The sequence below is a fragment of the Pygoscelis adeliae genome, unplaced genomic scaffold, assembly GCF_000699105.1.
Source record: "Pygoscelis adeliae isolate BGI_AS28 unplaced genomic scaffold, ASM69910v1 Scaffold40, whole genome shotgun sequence".
Classification (NCBI taxonomy): Eukaryota; Metazoa; Chordata; class Aves; order Sphenisciformes; family Spheniscidae; genus Pygoscelis; species Pygoscelis adeliae.
Window position 1 is genome coordinate 3004169 of NW_008823953.1, and position 25447 is coordinate 3029615.

At 39.1% G+C, this 25447-nt stretch overlaps 1 protein-coding gene across 1 annotated transcript in view; it reads right to left on the reverse strand.

Moving 5' to 3' along the window:
* The window catches only part of TPK1 (thiamin pyrophosphokinase 1), a 261714-nt gene that overhangs the window by 42409 nt on the left and 193858 nt on the right, over nt 1–25447 (reverse strand). The window contains exon 6 of the mRNA XM_009321596.1: nt 22875–22986. Coding sequence (XP_009319871.1) covers nt 22875–22986 — 112 coding nt within the window. The remainder of the gene's footprint in view (nt 1–22874; nt 22987–25447) is intronic.

Consider the following 25447-nt stretch of genomic DNA (forward strand, 5'->3'; position numbering starts at 1 on the left):
CCTAAACAGAGTGAACAGAAACACGCTTTCCTATACATCTAAAGCCAGAACTGCAACCTAAAACATTCAATGGCCATTTTTTTTCCCCTCACAGAATTTAAATTATACAGAATTGGAAGTACAGCCCACGCAAACACTGTAGATTAAATAAAGAACAAGTTAGCTGTCTGTGGTTTGGTTACAAGATCTTAAGAGTTTCACTTGAAAAGGCAAAGGAGCTTCTAAATTTAGCAAGACAAATGGAGAAACAAATACCTAAGACCGGCTTTGTGAAACCAACGGAGCCAATATACTTCAAAAACTGACCAACAGCTACTGCGTTTTCTCTCAAAGTATCCCAACTTGCCTAAAAATCAACAGTTTGCATTCTACACAGTGAGAAAACCTGCAAGATCAAAATGCCACAAGTACAAGAATTCAACAAGTTAAGAACGATCCAGTTCTGCGCAGGAGGGATTTACAGGCTATTAACATAACCATCCCGTCAACTTACTAAGTTCAGTTTTAATTACCGGTGTGATAGCAGTCAATGCCTTCAGACTTCATTGTACTGGGCATTGTACAAACAAAAAACACATGACCGTCCCAATCCTGAAAAAACTACCAGTCAAAGGAACCAAGACAGTGAGAAGATGGGAAGAGAAGCAAAGCAGCGGAGAGTGCAGTCTTTTGCCGCAGTTACACAGCACATCCAGTGACCCAGTCAGGAATAACACCGGCACCATTAGCTTTTGTGCAGAAATTTGCATCAGTAGATCTTGCAGCACTTAAAGAATGTCAGTGGCATTACTCCTTTTTTTGAAGTGGGGAAAATGAAGCACAGAGAAGTATGCTTGGAGTGGTCCTGGGTTACCCAGCAAAACCTGAGAAAATGCCCAAGTCTAATGATTCCTAGCACAGTTCCCCGTCTGCTGGACTATGATGTTTCTAATCCAAAATATAATTGAAACCTTTAATGGAGTATAATAAAAAAAAAAATCTTTTTCTTATGAGGTCAAATCCAGACAGAATATTGGAACAACTATCCAGAACAGACAGTGGATATTCACAGCAATAGATATTCATGTTGACATCAGATCATAAAAATCACAGAAGTGCTAAACACTTTATACATAATGAAGCCTGTGTCTTCCTCCAGTTCATAATTCTGCAAGAGGCATGGAGAAAACCCAGTGTTGAAGAGAGTGCTGCTTAGAAGTGAAGGGTCCTCCATAACTCATAATAAATATTAAGAATTATCAGAGCTAAGTCCTTCCTCCTGCCTCAGACTGTAGACCTGTGACACAAATTACTCATCAGTATCATTAGTTAGAGGAGTTATTTCTGTTAAGATATGAAACTATCTGTGTAGTGGCAATCATAATAAAATCAGATTAAAAGGTAGATATGTCAGTTAAAAAAAAATTGGGGCTGATTTAGCTTATGAAACAATAACCTTCAATATAACCTAATCCAGATACTGCCTTCTTTCCATGTAGCTATAAAAAGCGGAAAAAATATCTATATTTTGATACCTTAAAAAGGATTTCCTGGGTTTAAAAATATTTTGTCACAAATGTGAACCCAAAGAAAAACGAGCATCTACCCAGCACAAATGAAAATACACTTGCCTACTTCTAGGCCAGCCTGTCTGACATTTCTGCCCGTCTCTCCTACACACAGAGAGAAAGGTTTTAGGTTCTCTAGTTAACTAAAGATGTGGTCTAATTTCAGAACTGATTAATAGTTCAGCTTTAAAACACCTAATGAACCAGCTGTGATGCCATCCTTTCTGGGGACACCTCTCGCCCCCCCAATCTCCATTCCTACTGAAGACTGAGGCTCTGCAGCTGTTTGCTTATTTTTCCTGCAAAACTTCCTTTCGAAAAACAACATGCTGATGGACTCATTTGCTGTAATGAGGAAATACAAACTACTGGGACCTATTGTAAGACTTTCAACAGTCTTCCCACTAGTTAAGAAGTTGCCCTGAATACCACTACACTGCATAGTTTGAGTTTATGTTAATACGGTCACTGAGATTGGCTGTAAGTTATTTAAGCACTTCTGATTTATGACTGACGATTCTGAAGAAAATAAAAAAAAAAAAGGTTTAGGAAAGAAATGGTATTTACCTAACATTAAAAGTTGCTTTAAATACATATTTTTGGGTTTTAGGCAAACAACATCCTTAAGTGTTGATTCTAGGAGGAGGAAGAATCTTAGGAAAACAACGAGAAACTAACTTTATGTGAATGTAAAATTATGATGGAATGCTAAAATGCATTGTGGTTCTCTGGAAGTACCAGGTTTTTCTCAAAATTGCTCATAAAACAACAGCAAAAATACAATGTACTTGGAGTTTCTTCTCATCTTAGGATTTCAGTGTGCTTTTATAAACGCTAATTAATTAAACTTCAAAAGGCTCCTGTGAGATACAGTAGGTAAGTATTATTATACCTATTAAACACACATAAACCAGAGTTATGATGTTTAATTATATTCAGAGTTGTTTCTTTTTAAATTGATTTTCCTCTATAAAAGAAGATGCTGATTGTCTATTACTTTTAGAGCAGGTTTTTGTGAGATCAGTTTTTAATAGGCAACCTTTCACTGCACCTATGTTTGCACATACATTTACTCATTTAGGGCTTAAAATACACAGCCAACCAAAAGCTGGTAACATTCTGTACAAATGGTTTGTGAGACAAACAAACCAGAACTAGGAGTAATTACAGGAAGGGGCACACCGATCTCACCAGAAGTCTCTTCTTCCTGGTTTGTAATTTTGGTAACTTCCCAATGAAATTCAAAGGTAAGAACAAACCGCCCCTAATCTAGGCAGTTCTGACATAGCTAGAATATTTCCCCAGGGAAATATTGTCCTAACCCCTGAAAACTGACTATATGCATGGAAACACAAAAGATGCTCCAAGAAGCATTTGTGTCTTTTCTATTTTAACTATGGACTGTTCCATTAGTCAAATAAATTATCCACTCTTGCGGCTCTTTCACCATCCTCACATCAGGAGCATCCGTGACGGTTTGCATCTGTTGTGGACATTGCATGTTGTATGTTATTATGTTACATGCAGCCAAGGACACGGCAATCAGGTAGGATTACATGCTGCTGCCCAGGCACTCGCTCGGAAGGAACACAGCATAGTCACACACAACCAGTGCTGAACAAAACCCAACAGCATCTCAGCCCAATGTGCTCCAAAGTGAAACTGTGCATTGCAGAAAGCAGCGCTTTCTCATCAGTTTTTGATTTAGCACAGTTCAGTTTTGCCGAGTATTCCCTGCTGGCTCCTCAGTCTGCATTTCATCCAAGTTCCGGAAGAACAGAATGTATTTACTAATTATCTAACTGTAATGACCAATTGCTAAGTTTTTCCAAGAGCAGACAGAGTAATGAATATGTATGAGTTCCGAAACTAAAACATGCAAGGCAATACAACTCTACTAATAATTAGCTTTGCTTTGACATAAACTGTCATCTGGTTGTATGAGGCTACCCGCATCAGTTAGACACAGGAGGATTTGATTTGTTGCTTTTGGTTGTTCAAGAAGCAAATTCTGTATGGAAAAGATTCTGCTTTGCCTCTGAGACTCTGGAGTTCCCATGTAATTATCACTGTGATTGTCATTCCCAGCCAGACTAGTGACAGTGGAGACTAAAGTGTCATCTCCAGGCTATGGCAGAAACCATGTATTTGAATCAGCCTCTACTAGCTCCAGCAAACCTTGATCTGACAAGGCCGAAGGTCTGAAATACCAAGTACTGTAATCCAATGCATTTTTCTTTCCAAGACAAAACACTGCATTTTCAAGCAATGAGATGATTTTTCTTCTTCTGAAGCAATACAATCAGCAGCTTGGAAATTTCCTGCTAGTACCATACGTTAGCTGAACCACTGATTAGGGGGCAGGAGCTTCTGCATCATCCCTTCCCCATCAGTTTCTTTTCAATTTATCACATAGGAAAAAAAATCACTTATTTCACATCACTCATTACATATCACTCTTCCAACAGGGGCAACTCGATTCCTGAAATCCAAGACCTTTTGCTATCCTGCCAGGCACGCACTGCCATTGCTTGCCACAAAGGACCCAGTGTTTCCCTACCTTTCTGTAAGGCCCAGGACACAAGACTGAGAACCATCATGTTTGTAACTTTCAAGTCATGGGCTATTTCTCTTCCAATGTATGATTATACCTAAATGGTGGGGAGACAGAGTAATTTAGGCTACGGAAGCACAAAGAACAGGCAAATATGGGATGTGGATGATGCCACTCATGCAACAAGAAATAACACTGCAAAAAGGCAAAGTTACATCCGAAGCACCACTTTTGGACTAGAGACTGTACCTGCTCGACGTCCATCACCTCTCTACTGGTCACCTGGGATGATTTAGTATTTACCCTCAGAGGCTTAGTTTTGGGGAACAAGCTTTCTGCCAGAGTTAGGCAATGCAAGCAAAAAAAAAAAAAAAAAAAGGTATGAGTTACTTTAAAACAAAATTTAACATTAATTCCCTGAAGGTAGATTCCTCTGATTACCATATAATGAAGTGCCCCTGATAATCTGAATCCACTATCCCATATATATGTAAGTTCTGTCTGCGCTTGCAGACATGCCTCAATCCACAGGAGACTTTTTTTTTTTCCCTTTTCCTTTCTCTTTTTGTCTTCTCTTGTAAAGAACAGGCTGCACAGGCTCCAGACCCAAGAGACAAAAAAAAACCCCAAACAAATAAACAAAAAAGAAAGTGCAAAACTAACATCTATAATATTTCTCTTCTACATATGGGAAAAATTCACAACCCTGGATTACTGGATATTACTTCAATTACTTTCTACATTTGCTCTGTAATGCTTTAGTCAAAGCATCTGATTGAAAAAAATCAGACTGAAGAGAGGTTTTCTTTTGCATGGTGATGGCTAGATATACGGATGTGAAGGATATCATCCACCTGATGTTCCTTGGAGGCAAGGTGCTAAAACACCAGGATCTTTCAGAAAGATGTGAAAAATAACACATTTTGCTTCCTATAGCATAATTCAATTACCTTTCCAAATTTGAAGTTGAAATATTTTACAGATTTAGATGTGAACTCATGACAAGGCAGCTCAAGACAAACAGGTTCTTGAAATTTTCGTTAGTACACAACAGGCCAATGATCACAAGAACAACCAATCAAGCTGCAAATTACGACATCAGATGAAACCCCAAAAGTGGCATTTCTTCCAGAATAAAATATAACCCTTCAATGTTGGATTTTGTTACTACAACGTGAAAATACGTTTCACCCACTTCCTTTCCCATCACCTTGTGTATAAATGTTATGTAGTAGCATAAAAGCCACAGTTATAACAGTTGCGGTAAGAATTCTGAAACCTTATGCTCCTGCCAGCTGTTACTATATCTGCAGCAAAATAAAGAGACATTACAGCCTTTAGAAAGCACCATCAAGTGGCTATTATACTGTAGTTTTACCTTTCAAGTCAGTGATGCAACGTGCCAAGAAGGTACCCATGGTACACCTAATCTGCGCTTTCAGCCCTAAAACTGATTTACATAAAAACTACAACTCTGAAATCAACGTGGGCTAGACAGAAGCCTTGTTCACGGCTATATCCTGCCCAAAAGCATTCCCTCTGAGCCAGCATAGATTATATACATCAGAGGAGATACAAATGGGATGAATTTGAAGAGAACTCGAAGTCAATTTAATTATTTCTCAAAGAGGGCTTAAGGTAAGTACTACAGAGTTTCTACCTGTCAGGTGAGCTGCTATGAATGCACTTGTAGTCAGCAACCATGGCTTAACAAGAGTATTTAATGAAAGACCAACTTCCTAAAGCATAAATATGGCTATTGCTTTCAGTTACGTATACCTCTACTCTTACAACTCAAGATTTTAGGTACTCTCGTAGCTGCATACCCTATTACACCATGTGTATTTACTTCACAGTCTCTGGAAGGGAAGCTACAATCATACCAGTTTTCTGTTAAAAACAAACAAGCAAACAAACCCAAACAGTTTTCTCTCTCTGTTAAAAATTTGAAAACTCAGGAGAGAGTAAGAGGGGAAGCCAACTTGTTCTCTGCTTGAAACTCCACGCTTTGGGCCCGTAAACCCACTTCCACTGATGCCTGCAGATCTACAATGCCATCTTCAGAAACCTCAACTAGAAAGCAGGTTTTCAAGTAAAGGAGCAAAAGTCCTCCTCTGAAACCTTTGCAGCCAAAGCCCATTAAAATGCTGAGGCAGACTCTCAATTGCCATCCGAGTTTGACAATTTAGCAAGCAATTGGAGGCTGTATTTTACAACAGCCCAATACTGCACTAGCAGAAAGAGCCTAGAGATGTTAAAAAAAGATGTGGCAGGTTAGATGTTTTCAACAGAGATAAACACATCACCACAGTACAGGCGGTACATTGTATGAGGGAATGCTTTCTGAAGAAGGGTGTATAGTTCTAGTCCTCTGTCCAAGGAAGGACAATTTAAACTGAAATGATGAGTCCCTAATGTGGGCAGAGGACAAAACAGCTTGGAAGAGAAGCCCAACACGAAGAATATAACTCCTCTCTCTGGGAGAAAAAGAGCTACAGACTCTAAGGATCAAAAGAGCACAAAAGCAGCCACTGTTGTCATTCCAAGGATTTATCTTAGTAGGACACTGACACAGGAGCCTCAGGCAATGGTCCATAATGGGTATTTAGGAATTAACTTTAAAGACAGGGCAATACGAAGCGGTATTTCGCTCAGCATACCCTTCCTCAAAGAACCTCTAGCTTAGGGATTTCTTGAGGTGAAGACTGTATCACTGTGTTTACTGAATCATTCTTCCTTAATTTGTCAGGTTTTTTTCCTGAACCCATGTATGTCTGTGGTCCACACAGTATCCTGTGGCAATGAGTTCCACAGCCCAGCTCTGCCTCGCACGATGGAGCCTGGCCAGGAATTGCACGGCACACTTGCTTGAGGGAGCAAAGACTTGAATCAAATGAGTCATATCCCTAAAATTCCCTCTAGTAATCCCCAACCCAAGATAATTTCAGTACTTGGGCAATGAGTTATCTCAAAGGTTACCTGAGTATACACAGGTGCTTTCACACTGACAACTAATGGTTAAAGGGTTGTTAAAGTGGAGACCAAATATTACGCTTGAGTTTTTAGGAAACCGAATTTAACTCCATTTTCACACCTACACAACCTCTTTACAGTCAGGGATGGGCACATACAAAATGACCAACAGTTGACCATATGTTCTAAGAGAAAGGCAGTATTTCTAAATATAATTTCATTAGATTCACTTTGGAATTTTATTAGATTCATCTAATCAATTAGATTAGATTCAACTATGTATGATAATATTAAATACATCTTAAAAAAATACTAAATATCAAACAATGAATTCCTTTGTCTTAATTTACCTCTATCAGGATAAAAAACAAACCCAAATCCCAGGATACTAGGATTCCTACCTTTTCATTAGCTTCACTTACAATCTCAGACCAGACAAATGCACTGTGACTCAGTTTCCTCAATGAAGAGATTGGGAATGAAGCAGTTTCTCACAACAAAAATGTTTTCCAGATAAGGTAATGCACTTACTTTTGGTAAAGCGCCTATACAGATTGCTGATGGCAGGTGCCATATAAGTGCAATGAATTATTTCTTTATGTTTCTCCACTTCCTCCTCTGAGAAGGAGGGAATTGTCATTCTTCCTTTTATTAGCAAATGCAGCTGGGAGCTAAATACAGTGGTGACTCCGACTGACTGATTTGGTAGTGTTTATGCAAGTAAGCAGCAAGAAACACTAAATCAGAGCATAAACAAATCTTAGGCTAAATGTGCAGATGAAAACCTAACACATACTAAAAACTGTATGTTCCTGAAATTAGTATTCAGCTGGTAGAGATCCCAATTTTATTTTCCGGTTTAATTTTCAAATAATTTCAGTACTAAAAAGTAACTGCAGACTGCACAGGGAAAAAATACTGAAATGGTTATTTTCCCTAAATTTAGAAACCATCTGTTTTGAAATTCTGTTTGGCTAAGCAAATTACAGGACTCGCAGACCAGCTAAGTAGTTAAACACATACAGAATACCTTTTCTTCAGTGCAGGAGAAAAATGTCTTTAGCTGAGCTGTTTTGCATGGCACCTCCAATTTATCCCTTCTCAATTCTCTCTGGCATCTGTGTTGCGGGTGCGAGGGTAACAATCGCATCAGGGTGCTCCACAAAGGTTAATGCAGACAATAGCCTAGCAGCATTTGATGTGTAAGCAGACAGGACTACCATTTCCCTTGCATCTAAAAGGTCAACAAAACAGAACCTAGTTCACTTCTTTTATACAAGCCCAAGGGCAGGCACATGACAGAAAAGCCTGCAAGTTCATTGTCAGTTCTACAATGCCATAGGAAAAATAACAGACAGATTTCAGCACTGCAGGTGAAGTGAACAGAGCAGGGAGCAGAGGCTGCTAATGATCTGGGGCTTTTCTTTGGTAATATCCTGCTTATTTGTTCCTCAGTGAATAGAACAATTTATGTAGAATGAAGACTTAGCCTATAATTTAATTACCACAGGTTACTTTTTGCATTGTATGATACACAAAAAGATGATACTAAACTCAAGCTGCTGCAATAAAAATCCCTTTAAATTAATCTAACTACCAAATGTTGTTACTGTGATTAATAATAAGCAAATGGCAGGTGACAAATCAAATAGAATGACAGCATCATTCAGAATATACAAACCTCTTATCCCACCCTGCTTTTTTAGGGACATCCTTGTTTATCTCCTTGTTCCCATCAACTTCCAATCATCCAAACATACTTGTTCTGTCCCAAATGGCTCTTACAATGGGTGTGTGTGACATTCGCTCCTGTGGCTGTCAAATACTGCATTGTAAATACCTTATAGACCTTAGTGATCTACAGGGTAGAAGAAATTCACAAAGGTTGACTTTGACTTGAGGAGACAAGACATTGGAAAGTTGAGAAGAAAGGCAGGAGCTGTGAGACGCAATAGAAGAATGAAGACAAATAGCATCTTCTTTTGAGCAGTGGATCGGTGGGCCTTCCTCACCCAAAGTCATCATTCAGCAGCACTCAGCTTCCCCATCTGCACTTTCAAGCTCGCTCCTATTAACCCACCTTCCCAGCTGCACTTGTATTCAGGCCCTGAACGTCAGCTGGAAGAAGTTTGGTGCTCAGCCCGTTGATATCAATGGCAAAGTTCACCAGTTACTCAGGTAACAGCTCTGTGGTTATCCCAGCCTACAATATTGGCCCTGTATACTCTTCAAAATATTACAGTTTGAATTCATATTCAATACATCATCATTTTGCCTACAGGCTCCATCCTTGCTGAGGAAGAAAGTGTTTACAACGGTATATAATGATAAACATATAAAGCCATCATCAATCATTCATCAGTTACAATTACCATTTGCATCCATTTATCTAATCACAGTCTGCAGTAACTGCTGTACTTAAGCAGTTCAAAACCACTTTAAAGATGGAAATGTTGAGGATAACTACTACATAATTATCTTCACATTTTGTAGCACTCTGCTAACTCATATTTCTGTCCCTTTTCAGGTTTAATGTATATTAAATAAAGAGGAATTATTATTTACATACACCCCCACTCACCTACACACTCACAGGTACTGACTGTGACAGTGCAGGTGAGAAATGGCAGAGTAGTCTCATAAACTCTATTTAACATGCAACTTCAGCTGTCTCAGACACTCAGCCTCCTAGTCTATCTCTGCTGCTACTTTAAATACATTGAATTTCACATGTAACTATAAAAAAAAAAAACCAAAGACCCCCCTCTGTTTTCCCTCCTCCTCCTCCTCTGCAAGATCACCTGCCAGAAAATTATTTCCTATCTGCCTTGGATGTCAGAATTCATTCTCAGCCCTCCCTTCCCATTTCTCTTTTTCAACCCCACTAATTTGAAGATGCCAAGCAGTGGGTCCTGAGCTAGCAACAGCTTAAAGCTCAGATAACTTCCAACGCTCAGAAGCTAGACAAATGACGACAGACAACAGTTTGTTCTGCAGTGACTACAGTAACTTAATTTGCTACATTACATAAATAATGGATTCCTGAGAGTGCAAGGAGTGATATTTGTGTGTTCTTTCACCTTTTCTGTCTTTTTAAAAAATAATATCCAGCTTTCTGCACCAAAATTAACATTTGTCTGAAGAGCACTCTAAAGATTTGTGGGATTAAATCCAACTCTCCCTGCAATGCCAATACTGTCATTCCAGCCAGTGAACCATGCAAACACACAACTGCTACTTAACAGTTTTCTCCACAGCGTGCACTTAGGTAACAATACAGGAGGACACCCTCTCCTTCTCCCCCACATTTAAACTGCCTCTTAACAGAGAGGACAGCTGACAGGGTGCTTTACTATACCTAATGTTCACAACGTGATCCCAGATGGACTTTGTCCTCTCTGGTCCCTTCCCTCCTTTTTCCCCCTCTGTGCGCCTGTCAGGCTGCTGTAGTAGGTCATGCATTTGCTAGGAAGGTTAGCTGCAGTTGCAGCATTTCTAGAAATAGTTGTGTTAAAAACAAACAAACAAACCCCAACAATTTGGGGCTTCTAAGAGAAAGTTGATAACGGGTGTTGTTGATGAAGCCTGGCCCACAGACATTGCAGATTACAGCTGAAGTGGGTGAGCACACAAACTACCTCCCGTTTGGGTATCCTGGGTGACAGAATTAACTTCCCAAACAGCAGCAGCTGAGAGAGCAGGAGCTGCACCCCAGCACTTCAGCAAGAGCTCAGCCAGGCCCTAGGGCTCTTGAACTCTCATCCTCATCTTCCACTTCTGCAGGCATCCGCTAAAAACTTCTAATACCTCTCTAGCCATGAATGTCAACTGTGCTGTGACAAAAAAGAAACAAACCAACAAGAAAAAGACAACCCAAAACGCCCATATAATGTATGAAGTGCAGGCTGCACAACCTATTCTGTAGATGGCACTGTATGTTAAACAATGATTTTCTTCTCTTTCCGCAGTACAATTTCTGAAGATAATAATCCAGATGCAGCCTCTCACACATACAGAATATGCATTTACTTAAAATCAGGAATCATTCCATGGTATTAACTTTCAACTGTAACTCCAGAAGTCATCTCCCAATTGCAATTAATTATGTTTATCCCTGTAGCATGTGACTACCAGGCAGGAGAGGGTGCACTGTACAGACCCAGCGTAGTAGACAGTCCCTGCCCCAAAGAGTTAACAAGACAAACAGTAGGAGAAGAGAGACAGTATACTAATGAGAGCTAATGATGTGTTCCAGCCGTACTGCTGGATCCCCAGCCTGGTGTGCTACCCACTGAGTCAGCAAGTGGTGCTGTGCCATGATGATGATTAAGTTTTTTGGGTTTTTTTTTTTTTTTTTTTTTTTTTTTTTTTTTTTTAAGACTGCCTTCATTATTACTAACTTTTGAAGGATTTGTTAAAAATGGCATCAGAGGAGGTAGACCACAAAAATGGCAGAGAAATTCAGGAAACACAGGTGCAAAACCAAGACTGACAAACATCTAGGGAATCATTACCCCAGGAAGTTAGAGAATGGCATAAACTGGAAAAAAGTGAATTTCACAACAGTGAGTAAAATTCTTCTGAGGTGATTTCAGCTGGGACACTAAAGTAATTGTGGAGGCATTAAAAGGAATACAAGCTAATCTAAAGATTCACTGACAACAATGTTTGCTTGAGATATTTGGGATGTAAAATTAATTACCAGCAGGAGAGCTCCCAAAAATCCAAGACAAGTCTTAAATGGTCCATGTCTGTTCCAGAACTATACTAACATAAACATACAGCATAACAAAAGGCAGCAGCAAAGAGAAAGTGGCACACACAAGCTCTGAAGAACCAACCAACCTTCCTACTGTACGTTGCAAATGAGCAATATAAATCTCTACATAAGCTCACAACAGAAAGCTGTCTTTCAGAGTATTGCCAGCATTTGCTGATTTGCATTTGCCAAAAACCAGTTTGCAGGCTTTTGGAATGTTAAAAGATAAACACAGCAACCCTTCATATTTTAAAATAAAATAGGAACAATACTTACTTATTCTAGTACAACTAAAATTTATGTTGATGTTACAACATAAATTCCATACATTCCAGCCCATAACACGGTTCTAAAAATTTTCCCTGTTCCCTAGTGAGTGTCTTGCATTGGCTGCATACATGGTTTTAATGTGGATTGAAAATCTTGCTTTACATATGGCAGACAAAGACACAAAAGTGTGGCAAATTTTTAGCACTGTAAAAAAAAAAATTCAAATCCACTGTGGTTGATTCACTCTATCCAGAGTGTTTTGTTCTCTTACAACTATGCAGACATGTACCATATTGTAATGCTTTTGGCTATTTTAATGAAAACTTTATGAATGTTTAAAAATTCTGCTAGGTATCCAGAACCCTTTTTTCCAGAATCCTCATATGAAAAATTTACTTGATGCATGGACCTGACAGCTGTATTGGTAGGAAACCACATCTGTTGAACTACAGGTAAAGAAGCCAGATGCGAGAAATATTTGAAGGTCATTTGTCTTACCATGTCTTCATACTTTGCCCAGATATTCAACAGTAAAATCAGGAGGAATTCATGTAAATTACTACAGCCAACCAGCAATACATAAAAAATGTGCAGAGCTAGAAAAGGGAGCTTTATGGCATTGGTGAGTCAGAAGAGATATTTGAATAGGAACCAGCACTGACAGCTAACCCCGGAGACTGAGATTAAAGTCGCTACCACCTTATTTTACATACAGAAAAGCCATTTCAGGCATTTTTGAAGGTTATATCTCCTGCTGCAGAGTTTGACTTGTAGTAAGTACTTCTGCACGTGTTTAACTTTACCCACTGAATAATCCCTTTATATTCCACAGAACTAGTCACATGTATGAAAATACATGGATGCCTAAATCTTCTGATGAATCTGGGGCTTAAGTAACCCTAGTTCAGTGAAGGAAGGGACAGAGGTGCCTCCAGATTAACATAATAATATTAAAGTCAATGTGCAATTCTCCCATTAATTCCGCAAGCTCGGTATTAAGCTCTAATGTTTTCATAAAACATGAGTTCTTCAACATACATTGGATATACAGACCACAGAATGGCAAGATGCATTTACAAGGGTTTTACAATGATTACTTGGGGATAAATTTGGAAGAGGTACTTTATTTTTGTGTACCAAAGCTATTCATAAATTGTGCAGGTCAACTGAAGCTCATCTTGTTAAAACCTCTTAAATCATATAATGCATTGTTTCCATGCTGGACACACTTGACCCAGCTTACATGAGTTTTAGGTAACATTTTTAAAATTAAAGCTATTGTGTCTATTACAGAACAAAAGAATGAAATAGATAGGAAGAAGGCAAGAATAATTAATTACTCTTTGAATGGGATAGAGGGTTCCTAAATTTATTGGGATGAAAACTAAAATTTGACGTGAAACAAATGGAAAACTGACAGTGCTTCAGCTTCAACGGACTAGACCCAACAGACTATCTACAATATCAAATCACATAATTATTATTAAATGATGATTGGAAATGTAACACCTGTTAAAAACCAGAATGTTAACGTTTAAGCTATCATCATCCAATTTCAAAATACGTGAAGGAAATACCATGAAGAATACCAATTCATTCACGCCACAGCTTTTAATTCTACATTAAGCTTTTAAATGCATAATCCAGATTCATGATATCAAAGCTCTCTATAATTGTATTTTGCCTTTTTTTTTACTGTGTCAGTACTTTATAAAATGGAAAAAACCCCTGATATTTCTTTTTATAACTTGCTTTTTTCCCCAGTTTGTTTTTATAAGTAAAACAAACCCTATCTTTCTCTCCAACTCCTCTGCTTTAAATCAAGAAGCAAGCTCCTGATGAGTGTTCACGCAGCTAATTAGAAAATTGTCTTATAAACAGCATCATTAAGTGGCATGCCAATCAGCGGTGATACAGTGGTATTGCTGGTGCCTGTGTAAATTATAGAGTTATGCCCTATGCTTGGGAAACCTAAACGTACAATTCTAAGATTTCTTATTGGCAATTAGATTATAAATGCTGTGTTCTAATGCTTAACAGCGTGAGAATATATTTATCACATACTGTATCCGCAGAATACAGAAAGGAAAAAAAAATTCTAACTGGAGCAGACTTTCTGAAGAAGCTGTTATGAAGGAACCCTCAACACTGAAAGCTTATAAAAAAGGAACCTTTTTTCAGGTTTTTCAGGAGTGATGCCATAGGAAAGAAAGCTATACAGACTGTGAGATCTCTTGACATCCATTCCACCCCCATTTATTTGGATTTACTATTTCTTTTATGACGTGTACCACCACCCACTTAAAATATACTAAAAATATTTGGACTTGTTTGAAAGGTTGCATTGGTTTTATCAATATTTTCTTATTAAATACAAGGAAAAGCCTCAAAATGTAGATAACACGGGAAACTCAGCTACCACATACTGACCTAGACTTGTATTGATACCATGTGACATGCTATATACAGTTACCTGTTAATAGTACATGGACCCACATTCGCTTGGATGTAATACACGTGGAGGATGACTCTTAAGAAATGTTAAGGCTGCAAAGTCATGGACTTGAGAGCTATGGGATGCGAGAATTAAAGTTTACCTGTGAAATTTTAATTCAGGTTCTTTAGCTTTCATCCTTTAATTATACAGTCACATTAACCAAGCAGGCCAGACTCTTTCAGTAAACAGTATTCTCTTAACTGACACTTTTAGCCCTGATCCATCATAGGGCTTTATGCCTTATTTACTGCATAGATTTAAACTGCATTGAATGCATGCATATTAAATTCCTCACGGGCTTCTGTATGTTGCTCATTACAACAGAATTGATAATGCCATTGCACCTGTTAAACTGTTCCAGAGCAAAGGCACAGACACATTAACGTCAAAAGTGGGTATCTTAAAGATGATACCACAGCTTTCATTTCGGAGTATCCTGTGCTTTACAGGACCAAGGCAGAGCTCTCAGGAATGTCAGGGTGCTGAGAGCTCAGCTTGAGTTCTAAGAGAAATGAACAGCTAACTTGCAAGTAGCTGAAGTACTTGCATAGAGTAAAAACTCCAGACAATCAACTGCCTGAACCACAAGAAAATCCCACGTTTCAGTAGTACTTCACCTTATTCCTCCCAGGTATCTCAGTTTCTGCAGTGGGAGAGGCTGAGGTTGTACACATCTGCACCTTCAACTAGGTGCATCTTCTTCTTCATCTTCATCTGCACCAGATTCATTCCCAGAGAATACACCTGGGACACTGAATGATGCCGGTGTCCTGAATCTATAAGCATGATTACATCCAAAAACACTACTTAATTTTATTTCTCTGTTTCTGGTTTTCCCTAATTTCAGAGTCTTGAATTGGTAGCCATAAGAGTGCGAGTAAAGAGTTTTCCTTCTTGTTTTCAAATCAAATGTCTAACGCCACCTTTTGCTGTTGGATCAATACCCAGGCAGATCCTGTGGACGTGCCTGTTATCACTTGAGCTGACCAGTTTACTAGCAGGAGAAGTAGGTTATTATGCCTGGACAGCAGTGGAAAATGAGGGAGACTTGTAACAGCAGAGAAATAACAAGACTGAGAAATTTTGGTCTCAATTCAGTGCTTCAAAAGGGAAGATGTCAACTGTCTACTTAAAGCACCTCTGTTCTCAATCTCTGTATTCGTATCTTCCCACATTTTGATGTTATCTGCCTTTTCTTCTCTCCAAAACATGTTTCTAATCCCAAATGCAATCTCCTCACATCCCAGTTTTGCCATGCTCTCTCTTTTTTCTTCCTCTTCCTGCTGTTGCCCTGAGTCCCCCGTGTGTATTTACTACCCAAAAGAAGCCACAGCTGCTTCTACGGCAAGACATGTATTCATCTATCAGAAATTTGTATTTTCCAACCCACCTGAAAACAACAGATTTTCTTAGTGGTTTGTAATTGGTATGTACGTATAAATTAATAGTTCCAGAGCACACTCACTACAGTCAGTTGTTAACGGCTTATTAATTACACATCAGGATGCCATAAACAACTTACAGCAAAACCATAACTTTTTAGAAGCATACAACAAAAGTCAGTGATGACATCCACCAGACTTTTGCCTGCTCCAGAACTTCATATAACAGCAAGGTAAAATCCACCCCTTCTTTTCCACAAACATCCAAAGGCAAAAACTGGGAGAGAGCAGGGCCCCCTCAGATACAACGTGAAAAATGTTTACAAAGGGAGCAGTGAATGAGGAATTGAGACACTGTAGAGGGAATAGCCAGAACTGTTTGCCATTAAGGTACAGGAATAGATCACTGCAGAGGAAATAATTTCCCTCAGTGCCATGTTTTTGGGGAGAAGAGATCAATCACATACACCAGTATGTCCTAAAAAATAAACAGAACTAAAAGGTCTGTAAGCAAATTGGAAAGGAGGAGTCAATTCTTAATGGTAACACCTACCTACTTGAACAACCCCCCAAAAATCTAAATAGCACACTTGTTCATTAACTGAGTCACCACAGAAAAAAGCATCTCATTTTTTAACTCTGGGAGACTCTAGCCAGACGTGATTGATTTGTCCTCCTACCGGTCCTTGCCCTTGTGTAGTTCTGCAGAGATGTTGGGAACTGGCAATAACTCACCACATGCCTCAGAGAGCTTCCTTGTTTTTGGAAATCTCTCGGCAGTGTGACATTTACATTTATTATGGCTGATTCTGGGCATTTAAATATGAAAACAATTAAAGTATCTTGCAAGGGATATGACAAACGAGCATTTGTACTCTGGCCAATTTTTCACTGACTTTCATTCAAGTACACCATTATGTTTCAGCTTTGCCTCTGCCATTGTCTAAATGAGATGATTTCCCAGTATCCATATGGGCAGGTTGACTGATGAGAATGCCTTTAGGGTTAAATGTCTTTAGTATAAACTCAAAGGTCTCTTTCTTCGACAAATTCTGCCCCCGCAGCCACCGATGAAAATTCAGAGCAACTGCTGAAATCCACAGAATTACTTTGGACCCTCACCAATCTAAGTTGTAGCTCTTTGGCTCTCTGCAGATCTCTCTTGCCCAGAAAGGTGCTTCGTCTTTACAACTCATATCCTTCAGTAGCAGCAGGTTGCTTTTGATTTTCATGTGACTTTAGTATTCTCACCAATCTACTGCCACCAGAGAGATGAGGATTATCTGCACCAAAGGTGGGCTGAAGCAGAGCACCTGTTTCCACCACATTTCCATTAGCAGAAGGAGGGACTGAAGTAACAGAGGGGATGCGAGGGAAAGAACAGCATTTTGCTCTCACCTCTGTATTAATAATGAAATTAGTTTCCATAGTTGCAATGATGTGCCACGGCAATGTAGCTAGACATAAATGTCTCCAGTTTACTTCAGGATGGTATTACTTAGGTTATGGAGAGCCATCCGCTCTGTGCACAGCTGTGCTGGAGAAGTCTTTCTGAGGTTTTTTTATTCTACCCCTTCCTGGCAATTACTGCCTATTACTGCTCTATGGAAGGATCATATATACACTCCCTATGTCCCATTAAAGACGGCCATCCAGCTGGGCTAAACTTAGCGCTGGAAGTGGTTTGAGCTAGTTCAGAACTAAGGTACTCACATGAACCTTTCAATAAGTGGAGTCCTACAGCAGTAATGTTGCCCCAACAGTGTGATCTGTGTTTATCACCTTAAAGCAGCCTTTCCAAACTGAATGCCAGGACCCTGCTACCCTGCTAAAGAAGAGCTGGAACCAAATCTCTCTCCCACTAGTTCCAAACGTTCATTGAAGTATGTGGAAATGGACTGAACGTGTGACCTTAAATCCCCATTTCAAGCCCCTTCACAAAGTTTGACTGAGTTTTCAAGCTGCTGTTCAGGAAAAAATGCAAATACAGCTTTAGGGGCCCAGCACAACTGAGCTCTGTGTTCATCAGTCCTTTAATGTATGCCAAATGGTCTTTTTGGTTCAAAATCATTTCATGCAATGCTAAGCAATGCCCTCATTGTTGCTTTTGCTGACTTGCAGTAAACCAGTGGGATGCCAGGCTGCCACCATCAGAACATCTGCTTTACTGGAAAAGTATTTCAGCAGCCCTCACCTTGTAATAAATGATGTGACCCCGGAAGGCAGACAGCAGCACTCCTGCAGGCAAATAGCTCACAAAAAATCAAAAACGCCTGAAGCTTCGGGAGCAGCAGCATCATTTCTGTCACCCCGCCCTACCCAGGGTCTTAGAGCTGTAATAAGGGAAAAAATACATCACTGAAGCTCTGAAGATAGATCCCAGTTGATGAACTGGGAGTCTTCTACCAGCGAACACGAGAAGAGAGGGAAGGAGAGGAAAGCAGAGGAGAGTGGAATCCAGCTGTGAAGCTTTTTACTCTGCCACTGAAAACAGAGCTACTCCTGGGAGCGCTGCTTAGTTTGCCTCAGTCAGAATGCACCGGGGCAGCAAAATGTGACATATAAACTATTTCAGTTATGAAACAGGTAACAGAGTGCTCATACAAACAGCTTCGCTAGCACACAGATACCTGTCCATCTTAATTTACAGCCTTTTCCAGAACAGTCCCTCACCCTCTGACTTTTTTTAAAGAAGTTACTCATTTTCTTTTGTCTTTTCGACTCTGCATTTCTCCTAAGACATAAAACCCCACTGCTTTCGTGATCTTTTTGTTCCATTCACAATGCAATGTCAACACACCCCCAATGAAGTAAAACAGTGAAAAGTACAGTGTAAACATTTCAATTTTACTAACAATGTAAACAGCATCAAAAAGATTTTGGATCCTGTTTATCTACCTGTGAAGTTAGTAGTCAGTGGATGCGTTGTTGCTACAGTTAAGAGAAAGGTCTTGCTCTCGTTGTTATTGCTATTGCCTTTTGAAGTGAAATGACAGTGGCGCTCTTTTGAATGGTAGCATTTTACAGCAATTTAACTTCCTGCCTAAAGAAGCAAATTTGCATGAAAATTATCTGGAAAGCACAATCACATACGTACACAGTTTATATACATGCTGACATTTTCAGTACAGGCATGACATATAGCGTATCAAAGGCCATAGGGATGAAAAGTAAATTGGTTGGCAAGATTATTTTCTACAGTAATTTCCTAGAAACGGAACCATTTCCTAGAAAAGCCTACCATTACCCTCCAACCTCTTCTACGATGAACAGTGCAGCTGATTTCTACTTTCATTCTTATTCACCTTCCATGAAAGCATCACTGAGGACCTAATGAAGAATGCTGGGTAATTCTGGCGTTATTGGATTTTTTGTTATTTATTTATTAGACATGGGAGCTGTTATCAGCAAGCAGCCAGGTGAGTCAAATCAGATAAAGCATTATCTGATTCCTGTGCTGTAAATCAGATTTTAATAGAGAAAAGATCTGTATCCCTTTGGGAGTGGAAAGAATATGTTTATAATGTGTTCTGAATGTGTGCTGCACAATAGCAAGTATGGATAAAAAATATTTTCTCTAATCAATTTTCCACTTTCTTCTCCAAGTTCTTTCACCCACAAGATGAGAACTAAAATAAATGAAAGTTCTGTTTGTGCCAAGTGCTAGCTAATAACTAAAGATAAGCACGCATAAAAGCATGCATACGTGTTGCATCTTCACACAGACACACAAAAAATACTGAATTCTGCAATATTATAAATATAATCGAGGCATCATTGTCTCTCTGCTGGCAGAATGGTTTACAGATTTCAGGTTTATCTAATTCAGCCATTGAAATGAGACCTTTGGTAGCCTACTCCCAACCCCAATTCAACTTCTGTCTTAGGTATTTATCCTTGCCTTTTTCTATTCAGAGGCTATGAAGTCTCTTGACAGGGCCTGTAGATTATACACAGATAACATTTGACTACCCCTTGAAAGTTTTACAAATTTTAAGCAGCAGGGTAATCTAGATATGCTCAGACAGACATCATATAGATAACATTAAAAACCTTAATGCAAAGCCAGCTCTTTCTTGGAATGCAGTGTTATTTGAATTTTGAGTTGCTGGAAATTATTGTTTGCAAAAATGAGGGCTCCCCTCTCACCTAACACATCATTTTTGACTGTTCAGAGAGAACTAAAATTCTGGAATTAGTTTAGAGTCGGACACTTAAAACAAATATTTTGAGGACTCAAAAATTACTTTTTGAAAACAAACTTGTTAGGTCGTATTCAATTAATTCCATAGCAAACTGGAGAAAAAGGCCTTTCATGTCATGTTGGCTTAAAAATGCCATTTCTTTCATGATTTACACATGAAAATGAATTTGTAACCAAACCATTTTACGCATTGAGGTTTATGAAGGTGTGTGCTCAGAGTGTCATTAACAAATGAACAGGGAAAGCTCTGCCACTGCCAGCCATCAGCAGCAATGTTGACATCCATGTCACACTTCAGTATCTTCTCATTCCCTTTTCTTCCCAGGTGAGCCTTTGCTTCTCCATCACAATTTACAGGAGGACTAACATTTTTAAAAGTAACTGCAAAACTACAGGCAGCACAATGAACACTAATATCAAACTTAGGTTATCTGAATGTAAGGCTTATTTATTACGGAAAAAATCCAACCAAGTCACAACTAACCACGTGCTGTATTTGAGATACTGGTTTCCCTTTTGGGGGATACAACTACACTTTAATTTGTTGTACCAGTATCTGAACAATAACCTGATTCAAAATCTGTATTTGGATGAGTAAAGGTTAGCTTTAGTCACTTGGGCACAAGAGCAGTTTCAGGTTGTAATGACCTCGGTGTCTCAGACAGATTAAACGTCCTCAAGGAAGACCAGATCATTTTTGTTTTTATATATCTGTGATGATAATGCAGAGAAATAAATGAAGAAACTATGACCTGTGAGAAACATGAATACCGAGACTGAAAGCGTAGCTTGTAATGGGGTGCAGTGTACACATCACTAAGTAAAAAACTGTAAAGGTCTGAGGTTTCCTCTTGGAAACAGACAGCAACAAGGACTGGGAGAAGCAGAGATGGTGGTGTCATGTTAACATGAAACAAGTAGGAAACAGTCACTTAAATACTTTTTTGTCTCCCAGGAAAAGAAAAAAAAAGACTGAAGTAAGTGTAATGAAAATCCCTGTAGGTCCGTATCTAGCTATGCCTCTAAGTAACCTGAAGAAGTTTATAACAGCGCAACTAGAATGATAACCATGAAAGAAACTGATATCTCAACCCAATCCTAGATACAAACTTACTACTTGTTACTGTTGCACTTCCCACTGCATTCTCCTCCAGCCGGCACAACTAGACTAGTAACCCCTTTCTCCTTAGCTTCAGCAGATCAGGCAATCATAATTTAGTAGTAACAAAGCCATGTCATTTGTGGGAACAGACAGACCACCTTTAAAATTACCATCTTTCTAATAAGCACCTTGTAAATCTGATTAAATTTATGTCATTAAACTAAAAAAAAATTCTGATGTATCTGAAAAATAACTTCTTTTTTAAACTAATAATCAAAACCACAAGAAAGGACTGCAACCTTACAGCATCTACCATGTTTTGATCCACACAGTAGCCTTTTGCAAAGTGACACAGGCTTCAGAGATGCTCCCTTCATTAACGTGAGGCTGGTTTGAGCTTCTTTCACCTCACTCCGGAGGGCAGAACATTTATGGAGAAATGAGTAGTCCCTCAGTGCAACAGGCCACAGAATTCATTGCACAACAGGAGATGAGCAGATGAAGATTCAGTACCTTACTTGTCAAGTGTACTTATCAGGACAAATTAAAATATTTGACTCTTTCAAATTAAGAGAACGTCCCTTATACAACACATTCAGCTCTTACAATCCAGTTTAAAAGGATGCAAACATCACTAGCCAGGCAGCTCTTCACCTGGCAAGTCTCTCACGTCTTGAAATTAATGCCATATTTATACCTTTTAGCATTAGTGAGCTACTAATGCCTACCACCTCCTTAACTGCACATGCTCAAACCCTCAGTGGAACAAGACACTCCCTACATTAGCACATGTGCTGCTGGCTACGTGGGTCATCCCCAGATTAATTATTAGCTAACGAGGACACTGCACTGCCCTTTTCTACATGGGATGGCTCTAAAGTCTGGACATGTAAATCAGACTGCAAGACCAGAGCCTCTCAATTATTGCTTTGCTTCCCTTAAGTTTTAATGAATCTTTACCTAAAATATCCCATTATTTTCCTGACTAAATACATCATGAATGACTCAGTGTGGGATGAGGAGGCAGAAGGATGAAGACTGTTTCAATTTTTTTTGGTCAAGAAACTTCCTTTCTCTACAGATAAATGTCCCTGTTTTAGATCAAATGCACCTTTTCCCACTTTAAAATAAGAAAAAGATCTATTCATTCAGAGTTGACAAACAGACAATATACGCGAAGCAGTTCAGGGGAAGTGAGGTAGCTTTAATAATCTGTATCACATTATTATTTGTCCGTTGTAACTTTATGGCTTATAACCAGGAGTTTAGGCGCTCGCAGCTTCCCCTCCCTGGAGGGCAATGTATCAAGATGGTAATGTATCATGACCTCAACAAATGTTCTATTTAAACAGCACAATGACTCCCAAATGGAAAACACGTTTCTGCCTGCGATATCTCACGTTTAAATATATTTCTCTTTTTTTTTTTTTTTTTTTAAACTTCATTTCTAGAAAAAAATGGCCTGGCAGGGATTCAACGCCGTGTTCCACCTTGAAACACGTAAGGCCCTTCAGCACCGGTGAGACTGGTGTAAATGCGCGGTTAGGATAACATCAAACCCACCCTCCCGGAGGCGTCTGACTTACTGAGGTTCCACTTGAGGCCAGTCGTGGTCACGCTCTCGCAGGAGTTCCCGATGGGGATGAGGCCACACCAGTCGCCTTCCAGTCCCGTGTCCACACACAGCTTGTGCTTGCCCTGCAAGAGAGAAGGGCCTCTGGAGTCAGTGCTCGCCAGGGACCCAAACGGCATTTGCCAACAGACCTTGCAAATAAAACGGAAAGTACTTAGATGGAGACAGGTCCAGAATGTCCCCCAAAGGCTCAGGAATATTTGGCTGCAGGAATTCAGGTTGTTGATGTTTACTGAGGGAGAAGAGACATGTGCTTAGGTTCCAGACCTCAGGGCTTTCAAAAAGTTTGTTTCTGGGCTTTTCTAAGCAGAAATCTGGCTTTGCTCATTCTTCCCCAGCAGTTTCTGAAGAGGCACTTCTGTCAAAGCTAGGTTCTTTATTCCTGTGAAACGAAGGTGTCCTGACCCATTCATCAATTTTTTTTCCTCATCTAAACAGCTGTGTTTCGCTTCCCAAACAATGCTAGTCAAAGCACCACTGAAGCTCCTTCATTATTTTGACAACATCTGTAAAATTTCATGTACTTCTCCAGGCAGGTACTCTTCCCAGAAGGAAGAATACATGCAGAAACTTAACTAGGTGCTAGAGAAATTAACCTAAATATTTAGAGTAACATGCTTACACTAAGTAAGAACAACAAAGTGAAATTAAAACACATTTTTTGAACATCTAAGATAAATTAATCTTGTAACTATCAAGTTCATGGGATGCAGGAGAAGCAGCAGCTATTAATGATGATGGATTTGTTACCAAGCTCCTAATTAGTACTTATAGACCCTGTGTGAACATCTTGCCAGGTATCAGCATATGAACAGTTGCAAGGAAGAGTAGATAGTGGAAATCTTTTACAGAATGAAAAAAAAAAATCTGAATGTTAGAGTTCTGGCAAATTTGTGTTCTAAGAAACTAAGAAAGTGTTTATGAAAACTATCTACAATAAAACAGCAAATGCAAATCAGTGACAAGATCAGTAGAGAATAATCCTCTGGTCTCTTCTACACAGGTAATTTATTCTTTCCAACAAACACGGGCTTCATCTGGAGAAGGTTAGGATTCTTTGAAATAGAGGTTTCTTTGGGGTTTTATTTTATTCTCTTGTGAATGCACAGGCAAGTTAAACTCTTGACCATGTCTTTTACACACAAATTCTTCATCACTATAAATAAAATCAGTTATGCCTATTTATCAATCTACCAAAATAAAAGGACCCTCTGAAACCCAATGAGTATTCAGCAAGTACTTTGTTAAGCAAGAAACCAAGGTTTTATACCAGAAGAAAAAAGAACAGTTGAACCATAAAACTCAGGTAAATGTCCCAAGCAGCAAAAATACCTTCTCACAAATTTCCTTTTGGGGAATATATTGAAGCTTTTTTCTTATGTCCTGTCCTCCCATATGCTCATTCCAAATACCCTTGCAAATATAAAGTCACTAGTTAGAAAGTGAAGACTGGAGGCAAAGTATCTTATTGCTGAGATGTTGATGTCTGAGGCATTCGACAGCTTCTCCTGTTAATGCCAAATGCATTATGAAGAAACAACTTCAATACATGTCATGCTCTTAGTTAACAAATGAACCTTGGAAAAGCTGTCAATTGGGGAGTATCAGATTGCATAGCTTAAGCCTGTTTGATTGTTTGCAGAGCAACAAGAAAACCAATCCAATATCATTTATCTTCTCAGGGTGTCCAGCTTCATGTGGTGATGAGCCGTGTATTTCTATAGTGGTTGTGAACGCTTGCCTGCCAAATTCAGAGGTGTAACAAATTCAGGCTTGATAACCTTTTAGCTATGCAATATGCCATGCTACTTCTCTCTCGCAGTACAGAGGGAGGAGGAAAGGGAGAGGAGAGGTACAAGTACAAGCTCTCTTGTTATGTTATCACAGATATTGTCTATAATGAAGTTTATGATGAACGAGAGAACGAAGGGGTGGGACTGTTCCCAATGAACGTACGTATCGCTGCTCAGAGCTACTCAAGGAGAGTAATTTATCAATTAGTTAAGGAATATGAAAAAGAGAGATAAAAGTAACTGGCCTGACAGAGAACCTGATTAAGTCCTGTATTCTCAAAAACTGTCTACTTACTTGCAGTTCCTATTTTATGACATTCTGGCCCAGCTTACAGACAGGGCTTCAATTCAATAAGGCATTTATGCAGAAATCTGTCTTTCTGTTCTCGTGAAATAAATCTTTAAAACAAAAGATGTCATTACCAGAGGCTTGCCAATATCCAGGATTTTATCAAGAGTCTTTCACTGTCTGATACTTCCCTAAAAATCTCAGTTCACACATCCCAGTGATTATGTGAGAATCTTGACTTTCTTCCCTAAAAGGACAGTTGTTAAGAGAAATTTCAAACTAGGAGCCCAAAGGGCTAAACCCAAGACAGCAAGTAAACAGGAATTGAAATATTAAAATGCAAATTATTTTTCAAAAAACCTCTCAACTGTTAAGCCAAACCCATGCCTTAGAGATTGGCTCACTGATATTACACAAGACAGTTTTTAAGACTTTTCTTTAAAT